The sequence below is a fragment of the Plecotus auritus genome, assembly GCF_963455305.1.
Source record: "Plecotus auritus genome assembly, chromosome: 3".
NCBI classification, from domain to species: Eukaryota; Metazoa; Chordata; class Mammalia; order Chiroptera; family Vespertilionidae; genus Plecotus; species Plecotus auritus.
The window spans coordinates 221,476,881-221,487,144 of record NC_137772.1 but is presented as its reverse complement, the minus strand read 5'-3'; the positions used below and the strand labels follow the sequence as shown (position 1 = coordinate 221,487,144).

General features: G+C 55.6%; 1 protein-coding gene across 1 annotated transcript; it reads right to left on the bottom strand.

The window, feature by feature from the left end:
* Nucleotides 1-268: 268 nt before the first annotated feature.
* On the bottom strand, nucleotides 269-2,311 carry MIURF (mitochondrial elongation factor 1 upstream open reading frame; the record flags this gene model as incomplete). The annotated part of the gene is made up of 2 exons (XM_080660612.1): nucleotides 2,214-2,311; nucleotides 269-509 (listed from the first exon to the last, which is right to left on the bottom strand). Exon 2 carries the CDS (start codon nucleotides 479-481, stop codon nucleotides 269-271), a length of 213 nt encoding a protein of 70 aa, XP_080516738.1. The 5' UTR covers nucleotides 482-509; nucleotides 2,214-2,311.
* Nucleotides 2,312-10,264: the final 7,953 nt, after the last annotated feature.

Here is a 10,264-nt window from a genome sequence, read left to right as displayed (position 1 = left end):
TTTTCTCAGTAAGGGAACATACTTCTGTTAATATGTCTGTAGTTTCTCCACTGATTTCTAATGATTAAACTTTGGTCCCTAAAAGAAAAGGGTCTCCCTCTCCTGGTCCCCTGCATCAGAAAAAAACGAAACCTATAGCAACAAGGGCCTACCTACCTGCAGCTGCTACTGCATCTGTGAGGTGGGGGTGGGCGCGCAGGAGGGTCTGCAGAAGGCACCTTTGCCCTCTCTCCCTGGGAATTAGGATGGAAGAGGACAGGAGAGGATCTTAAATAAGGCCCCCCAGTTTGCGCTGGAGGAAGACCAGGCCCTTTTCCAGCTGCCTCTCCCGCGCCTCAGGATCCTCTAGCTTCTGATTTTTCCGGAACTCACGACGGATGGAGGCAAGATAGAAGTCCCGGTCAGTGTAGCGAAGCTCTCGGCCCTGGCGCAGCAGAGCCCGGTAGAGACTCAACACCGCCTCTCGGCTCCACGGGGCCATGGGGGACTGGCAGGTGCTGGGCGTCAAGCTATAAGCAGGAGGGAAAAACGGAAGCCTAGAATCAGAATTAATAACAGAAGGGCCTACAGAGATGATCTAAAAGTCAAGAGTTCTTAATGTACGTCTCAGACACCCCCAAGGCCACACTACAATTTAGGGACAGGGTTAGGACTAGACCCCAGCCTCTCAACCCCCCTTCTGGGAAGTACAGTTTATGCTGAAGGGCCAGAGCTTGGAAGCTGAACCACCTGGGCTTGAATCCTCCCTCCACCACTGACCACATGACTTTGGGCAAAGCATTTACCCCTCTAAGCATCAGCCTTCTCACTTGTAAAATGGAAATGATAGTATGTTAACAGTAGCTGCTACATAGTTGAGAACTGTGTGAGATAATACATGTAAAGCATCTGTAACAGCATTTCACCGTAGGGGTGGTTTAGACTGCCTGAAGGGCTCTCGGACATACGTGAATCCTGGCATCACCACTAATGAGCTCATCACCTTGGGCAAGTTTCTTAACCCCTCTGCCTTACCTGTTTGCCACCCGTAAAATGAGGATTAAAACCGCATTCTGCCCAAATGGCTGGTATGAGGATAAAATGAGATAATGTATGGGAACACGTTTGGAACAGCACTTGGCACGTACCGAGACTCCATCTAATACGGATAAGCGATTACTAGTGCCACCGAGCCTGGTATGTAAATGCTCGATAAACAGATTTAGTTCCGCATAAACTGCCACCATCCTCTTTCAGGAGTGTTCGCATTAGTAAAGTGCTTTGTCACCCATTATTATATTTAAATTAAGGAACCTATGAGGTGGTCAGGGATCATAATAATAGTGAACACTTACTGTTTACTATATATCACACATGTTCTAAGCATGTCCCACATCTCACTCTGTCAGCAGTCCCAGGTCATCCTCACCCCCATGTGAAGTCGGGGAGCCTGCAGCCCCCAGGGAGAAGTAACTTGCCCAGGGAACACGCTGTAAAGGTGGCTGCACTCCTGACCCCCGATTCCGGCCTCGGGGAAGAGAGTTCCCTCCGGCCGGGGCCCTACCATGTGCGGCTCTCAAACTTCCCCAGCTCAGCGCCGCGCACACACCAGGAGCTCAAAAACCAAGCTGATGAAAAAGGAAACCCTCACAACGCCCCTATGCGGAAGAAACGATCACCCCGTTTCACAAATAAAGTAATGAGACTGAGTGGGGGAAATATTTGGTAAAAAGATCTGAACTTTGGGCCCAAAGTCAGCGAGCCATCAGCCTCTGGCCTTGCTGACTTCCTGCACGAGCCTGAGCAAGCCACTGTCCCTGTCCCTTTCCTCGAATGTAGGACTCCCCCCCACCCCGCGGTCCCCAAGGGCCTCGCAAGTGGGAGATGAACCCAGAAAATAAACAGGAAAAGTGCTTTATGAGGTGGGAAGCGACTGTCACGTAAGGCTGTTCGTACAGGATCTCTCTTGGCGAGAGGGCGGCTAGGTGCCGGCAGGTCCCAGGTCCTCCGCCGACCCAACGGGGGGGGAGGGGCGGGCCGAGTCGAGGTGGGGGACCCAAGGGCTGGGCAGACCGGCTCGGGGCGCCAGAGCGGCTCCGTAGAGATTGCCCAGGGCGGGCTGGGGAGACCCGGGCGTCCAGGCCCGCAGCCCCGGCCCGGCACGGATGGGGGGCGCCGGGCAGCGCCCCGAGAAGAGGCTCGGCGAATCCGGCCCCCGATTCTCCCGCACTCACCCGCGGGCCGCGCTACGACTCCTCGGGACTCGCCTCTCGCCCGGTACCTCTCCCCGGGTCACCCAGCAACATGGCCCCTTCACTTCCGGGACACGACCTTGTGCGCGGAGCTGAGGGGTGGGACTGAGGGAGTACGAAGGCGGCCGGAGGCGGGAGGACTTCCGGTCTCCTTGCCTTCGGGGGCGGGGCCTGAGGCTGCGCGGACCACGCCCCCTGGGTCGGACCCTGTCGCAGCCCTGAGGCTCCGCCTCCCTCGTGACGTCATCTAGGGACCCGGAGAGTCGTGGGGCCCCCAGCCGCTGCCAGCCAGGGCGTCAGGCCAGACCTTAGCACCGCCTGGGCCTGGGCCGTGGGGGTACCTACGGGAATTCTAACATAATATACCCTGTCACAGCTTTCAAAGCCCGTTTTCTCAGATCGATTTCAAATCTTTTCATTCATTCGCGCTGTTCCCAGGCCCCGCTGCTCCCGGCAAACTCCTACCCTTCACGGTCCACCTCAAGTGTCCCCTTCGGAAGTCTTTTCCAGCCTCCTCCTTGCCCCTCATCCAACACACTCAGGTACCCTTCGGGCCCCACAGAAATGTCTGCGCACTGTGAGGGCTCTTAAGCGGGTCAACGACAAAACATTTATTGCGCCTGTTATCTGCCAGGCACTGCTTCTTAATTTATCCACTGGCTTCTCTGTCTCTCACCAGCTTTGAGGGCAGGAGCCATGCCTTCTGGAACCTGTAAACCCCTTCCCCAGGGCCCCCGGGGTGCCCAGCTCTGAGTGAAGCCAAGGAACGCTGGGCTTTGGAGTCAGGCCCAGCTGGCTCCCAATTCCACGCCACCATTTAAGCTCAGTGCCCTCTGGCACATTTCCAAATCTCTCCGGGCCTGGGACTGTTGGGATTAAAATCCCCAGCCAGTTTGGCTCAGTGGGTAGAGCGTCGGCCCTTGCACCAAAGGGTTGTGGGTTCGATTCCCTTGAGTACCTGGGTTGCAGGTTGACTCCTGGCCCGGTCCGGGTGCGTGCAGGAGGCAGCCAATCCATGTGTCTCTCTCACATCACTATTTCTCTCTCTCGCCCTGACTGGTTTGGCTCAGTGGACAGAGTGTTGGCCTGTGGACTGAAGGGTCCCAGGTTCAATTCCGGTCAAGGGCATGTACCTTGGTTGCAGGCACATCCCCAGTCGGGGGTGTGCAAGAGGCAGCTGATGGATGTTTCTCTCTCATCGATGTTTCTAGCTCTCTATCCCTCTCCCTTCCTCCCTGTAAAAAAATCAATAAAAATATTTTAAAAAATATTTCTCTGTCAAACCTCAGAGGGAAGGTAGGGGAGGGTGGGGGTAAGGGGGAGAGATCAACCAAAGGATTTGTATGCATGCATATAAGCCTAACCAGTGGTCACAGACAACAAGGGGGTGGGGGCATGCGTGGAGAGGGGTTTGGGATGGGAATGGGGGGATGAGGACAAATATGTAATACCTTAATCAATAAAGAAATTTTTAAAAAATATATTTCTCTCTCTCCCTCCTTCCACTCTCTCTAAAAATCAATGGAAAACATATCCTGGGTGAGGATTAATAACAACAACAACAAAGGTATCTAGCACCTAAGGAGTAGTAGCTCCTCCATTCATTGATGCAAGAAATCATCGTTGAGGGCCTCTAATGTGCAACCACTGCCACAGGCATTGCAGAGAGCAGAGAGCTCAAGACCTGGTTTACTGGTGGCTCAGTCTCCAAACACTTCCAGGACCTGACCACTGCCTTCGTCACGGCCACCTCCCTGGTCTGAGCCCCTATCTGATTTTATAGATGAGAAAACCAGCCCAGAGAGGTTCGGTACTTTCTCCAGGGCACCGAGCTGGGCAGCAGGGAAGCTCTCAGTGGAACCCGAGTCCTTCCGACTCCGAAACGTCTTCTTTCCACTCCTCCGGGCTGCCCTACTTTGCTCTTTAAACAAATAATTTTGTGACCCAGATAAATCTAAATGGTGACATTTCCAGCCGGAAGACCAGGTGACCTTTTATATCCCTCCTGCCCCTGCTGTTCTATAGAATAATATTTTTAGGAGAGAAGGAGGGGGATCTGCTGGGGTGGGGGTTGCCCTTCAATCTGTTCCCCCAGCCTCTCCTTGTTCTTCAGGGTTTTCTCTTTATTTCAAGACTCACAAGGCCTTCAGTGCTTCCATGGCAATGTGCGGGGGGGAGAAGACAGGGCAGTGAGGCGGGCGTCTGGCACCCACATGTACCCGTGGTGACTTGGTAGACTGGAGACCCCAGCAGGGGCACTGACCCAGATCTCAGGGCTCTGCTGGTTTAACATGACAAGGGGCCTTCTGGGATGTCTCTGAGGGATCCCGCAGTTTTGCTATGACCCCTGGTCTCCCATCTGGATGATGACGACAGCTTCTTATGGGATCATGGCTGGAGGGTGAGAGGGAAGCACTTATTCAATCAAACAGTCACTCACACAGAGTAGGCCTTTAATTGTGGAATAAGTTAATTACCATTTTCCAGGGGTTGGGAGAGAGGGACCATTTCCCTGAGGTCGGGCCGGTCAAGTCTAGTCTAAGTGGAAAGGGGCATATGGGGAGGTGATGAACATGGGACAGGTGACTTAAGCTGTGCTTGCCTGGTTTCCTCATCTGTGAAGGGGACAGAAATGGACGAAACATTTTTGCTGAATGACCCATGAGAACCAACACCGTTGTTCTCAGTGTATTGACCGAGTAAGTAGTCAGTCACTCGTTCACCATTTCGTGACCACCTAGTGTGAGCCAGGAGCAGGGGTGTAGGAATAAAACACACAGCTCCTGTCCAGGGGAGTGCAGGGTGGAGGGAGGAGACAGACAAGGACACAGACAGGCTCTAGGAGAGAAGCCTTCACGGTGGGACGCGGAAGAGCCTGGGACCCAGGGCAGAAGCGGGGCAGGGGGGGGCACCACCTAGCCGGAGCACAGGGGGGGAGCTGAGGCTGGCCGGGTGAGCATCCGGAGGCAGCGCAGGGAGGACGTGATGGCCTACAGGTGTGCTTCAGGCTGTGGCACCAGCACCCTTAGATGTGGGTTTGAATCCCAGCTCCACCCCCTGATGGCTGGGTGACCTTCAACAAGGTTCTCAACCTCTCTGAGCCTTGGTCTCTACACTCATAAATGGGGATTAATATGAGCACCTAGGCAATCAGACCTCAACACGCACCCCTGCTAACTAAAATGGAGGGAGAGAGAAGCAGGTCAAGTAGATGTGTGCGATGAGAATTGTAACCACGGCTGAGATTTTAGGGAGCCCGGAGGATGGAACACGGAGTAGTGTAGACAGAGGACGGGATCCTGGCCCACTGGAGAGCTCAAAGGACTGGAGCCCAGAAAACGCAGGAGAAGAGTCCAAGATAAGACCGTGAGGGAGGCAGGGCCCAGCAGCCCACTGCGGGGAATTTGGCCCTGATCCAGCCGCAGTGGGAAGTCCGTGTCACGGAGAGACTTGCGTCTTGGAAAGAGCAGCCTGGCCACGTTTGGGGGACTAGACTGGTGGGCTGTGCCCAGGAGGTCAGCCTCAGGTCCCCGCAGTATCCCTGGCGAGAGCCACCAGTGGCCGGTGAGAGTTAGTGCTTCCTGAGCGTTTCCTGTGGCCACCACTGGCACACACCGACCCCCTAACTCATCACAGCCCCGAGAGAGGACAGGACTGCAGAGGAGACGGCGAGTGGGAAGGAGACAGTCGTTTTTCTGGGAAGGGAAAGGGCAAGATGAGAGGACAGGTGGTGGAGAGCGTGGTTAGAGGGATCGTGATGGCACAGAGGAGACGGAGGGAGAGGGAGAGAGCAGGCCAGGTGGCCCTTTACCTGTGGGGGAGCAGGGCGGGGCGCCCCAGGCTTCCCTCCAGAAGGCAGAGAGGGTGAGTGCCCTGAGGCCTTCGTCTCACCAGTTCCATTCCCTTCCCGTTGCTCAGCTGGGTCCCTGATGAAATGGAGACCCTCTGCAAATGCTTGTTGCCCTGAATCGGCGGGGAACTGCTGCTGGAGGACAAGACAGAAAGCTCAGCCCAGCCACCTCCTTTCCCCCCGCCTCCCAGGGGAGGACCCAGAACGGAGCAGACACACAGGCGCTGTTATTACCTGGCTGGTGGAGGAGTGGGCCAGCCGGCCAGGGACCTGCAAATCACTCTCAGAAAGCGCCACCTCCCTCATAATGGGGTTTGCTCTAATCAGATGTCACCGATTCTGCATTCGCCAGACTAAATCTGATACCCCTGGACAGGAGGGCGTTGCAAGTGAGTGAACTCCTTGCTGCCCACGTTGTGTGTGTGTCTGTGTGTGTGTCTGGGGGGGGGGGGGTGTTGCAAAGGGTGAGGAAATGTAAGCTTGTTTGCTGAATACCCTCCCTTAGCCAGGCCGCAGGAGTGGGGGGCGGGGCCTGGCAGGGGCACAGGCTCAGAGCCTAGATCCCAGCATCTCCACTCCACACCTGTGCAACCTCTGTGAGTTTCAGGACAGGAGAAAGGTGGGGAGGCTGAGCACAGTGCCAGCCCAGAGCCATTGCTCAATGAATGTTGCTTGTTTTTCTTTCACATCCTTTATCCGCATTGATCCCTACTACAGTCCTGTGCGGGCTGAGTATCGATGTACCCATTTTACAGATGAGGCAGCACCATTCAGGCTGACTATAGCCTTCACCTTCTCACCTTCTTGGGAGCAAACTGGAGGTCTACATGCTGGATTGGGTCAAGAGCTTTGTAAGCCCCAGACAGCTATAAAAGACAGCTTTCCTGGTTTGCGCAAATATTTAGATCTTGCAACACTAGGCTCGCCACCTATGAAGAGGAAGAGTAATCACCTTTGGACAGAGTCTGAGCTCCCCAGCTTACCCCAACCCCCATCACTCCCTGTTGTCTCACCCATGGGTGCTCACTCCTCTCCATTGCCTGTGGGGCTCCTGTAGTCTTCTGAGCCTGAGTTTCTCATCTACGTGGGAAGGGAAAGGGATCAAAGAGAAAGCCCGGCTGCCCTCCAGCGCCACGGTGAGTGTGCTCTCTGACATACCTCCCCAGCTGCCATCACAAGGCCCTGACCTTCAAAACAGAGAAGGAAAACCGAAATGGCACAGTTCCTTTTGAGCTTGGACTCAAGTCCAAGGTAAACGCCTCTAAAGTCCAGGAAAGGAACTGAAGCCGAAGCCCTGTGTGCAGCCTGGAGCTGGACTCCCGAGCGGGATGCGGACCTGCAGAGCCCCTACCCTCTGCCAGGAGTTGCAGGAGAAGGGGATGCAGGGGTGAAGAGCTGAGAGCCGAGGATATCCCAGTTACAGAGGAAGCGTTACCGGAGGAAGATGGGGATGGTGGGCTTAGGGTTACTGGGCTTAGGATCAGGGCATAATGAATGGCAGCTGTCATAACAGTTAGAGACCTGAGAGTTTATCCAGTTCCGCCCTCCCAGCCAGACCCAACACACACACACACACACACACACACACACACACACACACACGTGCACACACGCACTTCAGCCCAGAGAGGAAATGACTGGAAAGACTGGCCAGATTGTACTTTTTCAACTTTTTGTATCTTTGGTATATTCCCCTGGGGTTCACTTTTTGGTGTAAGGAGTGAGGGAGGGATTGTAATTAGGCTTTTTTCTACAGAGCTGTCAGATATGTACGCACTAACCCTTGCGCCATGAAAAGCTACTTTTATCCTACCCGATGCCACGGACAGCCACGGGGCTCACGCAGTGTGTATCTGAGGACCCGTCTGCAGGCCTCCAGCATCCTGTGACTACATGAACTTGCTGACTGCGGGTCAGCGTGACCTCCCCCAGGTCACAGCTCTGACAGGGCGACTTTCAGTTCCCAGGGCAGAGCTCCACTCAGGTGTGTCCTGAGGATCCACTGGAGCCAGTGACTGGAGGCTGGTCTCTCCTGGCCGCTCCCCTCTGCACCTGCTCCCTTCGCCCCTTTCCAACCGCCTCCTCTGTGGGCCCAGCGCACCCCTTCAAACCAGGCCTGCAGGTGGCGTGGCTGCCTTCACGTCAGGTGTCTACTCCCGTCCAAGGAGACGGCACAAAGTAGTATGACAGGGCTGCGGGAGCCAGCACTGCAGGTCCTGGGGAGCCACGGACTGTTGTCACGTCAAAGGGTGGTGACGGAGCAGACCTGGAAGGCAGAGGGGCTGCGCCCAAGGGCGCCTTTCACGTCACAGACTGCGGAGTTAGGTGCCTGTGTCTTCTGACATGTCTTTGGCGGGAAGCAGGGAGTTGTCGTGTTGTAAGGACACCTGCACATGATGGCAGTCTTCCAACAGGTGGAAGTACAGTGTCTGGAGGAAGGGGTGCCTTCCCAGTCTGCACGAAGGCCTGTGTGGAGAAGGTGGTTGGAGGGCCTGGAGGAGGGAGAAGGAAGAGCAAGGGGTGATTTCTGCGTTGCCAGGTCAGGGTCTGGACTGCATGGCGACCCCAGTGCTTAACACGAGACGTGTTCCCAGAGGGTGAGGAGGGCGGGGAGGGCCTAACGTGTGGTTTACATGACGAATTCTGATGTTGGTACATGTTCTTCACCCTTTGAGTCTTAGACCTTGACCCCGGGTGCCCTCCTGCTGGGTTGCTGGCCAAACAGCCTTCCCTTCGCTGGGGGTCTTGGCACTCCACAGGCCACACGCAGGCTGGAGGACGGGGGGAGCCCTCCAAACACAGCTCCGCAGCGGGGAAGCCTCGTCCTGGGTGAGGCAGAGGGCGAGTGAACCCGCCTGAGGAAGGGAGCTGCCCTGGTCGGCCAGGGCGCCGGGGTCGTTGGGGTCAACATCTACTAAAACCACTAATAACACAAGTTAGAGGCCCGGGGACGGGTCGCCCAAGGAAGGGTGAATTGTGTGCACATCATGTCAGTACAATGCAGCGGGATTTGGGAAGCACTCCGGGCCCTGGGCAGAGTGCTGGGGACATAAAAGTGAGGAGCACCCTACAGACAAGACAGATGCCCCGGAGGTGCCTGTGTCAGCATTCATCCCAAAGCTCCACCACTTCCTGTGAAAGTTCCGGAACCTTCGTTCCCTCATCTGTAAAAGCGAGAAGGGGACGGGCCCCTCTCCTCTGCACCTTCAACACTTGGACGTGCCCCTAGCGTTGCCTTTGCATTTTCTGTTGCTTCCTAGGCTTGTTTTTTAGAATTCCACTTCTCCACGATTCTAGCCTTTACACACCTGCCTGTCCATTTTGCAGCAGCATCTGCACCGCTGCCTGGAACACCGTGTGGCCTCCAGTGAGAAGACAGGGAGAGGAAGGCAAACAGGGAAGGGTGGCCGCTGCAGCGACATGCCTCAACCTTCCACTAGGGGGCAGTGCAGACCGTCAGAAGGGCGGTGGGGACCCTGGTCCTAATTCCTGCCTGGGAGCTGTGTGCCTTGGAGCAATTCTACCCTTAACCTCCCTAAATCCTAGCCTCCCCACCTCCCATCTCCCAGGCTGGAGAGCAGGAGGACGCCCCCAAGACCATTAAATTCCCCAAGAGCTGACCTCCAATGACCACTGTCATCTATCCCACGGGATTACTAACTAATAGGTGAGGTAATTGTACAAAGTGCCTGGCATGTCTACAGTAGATGCTCAGCAGCTGGGTACTGCTCCTCCTGTGGGAGCCTGGGTGACGTTGCACCCCAAGGGACATTTATTTAGTAATGTCTGGAGACATGGCTGGTGCCACACTTGGGGGATTGGATGCTAGTGGTGTCTAGTGGGTAGGGGCCGGGGACGCTGCTAGCGGCCCTATAACGGACAGCCCGACACATAGAATGACCCGGCCCACAGTGTCAGCAGCGCTGAGGTCGAGAAACCCTGGCTCCTCCCAGTCGACTGTGAGCTCCTGGAGGCCAGAAAATGTCATGTCCATTTCTACTTCTTCCTCAGGGCCAGCTGTCCAACAGACAGTCAATAATTGAGTGTAGGATTGAACTGAAAGACAAACAGTGGCAAAAAGGGTGGCACAGATATGGGGGGTGGGACCAGTGGGTGGCAGGACAAAAGGCCTAATTGTCACAGAGCGGGGTCACGTGCCTAACTGCATGGGCACGGGGGCTTC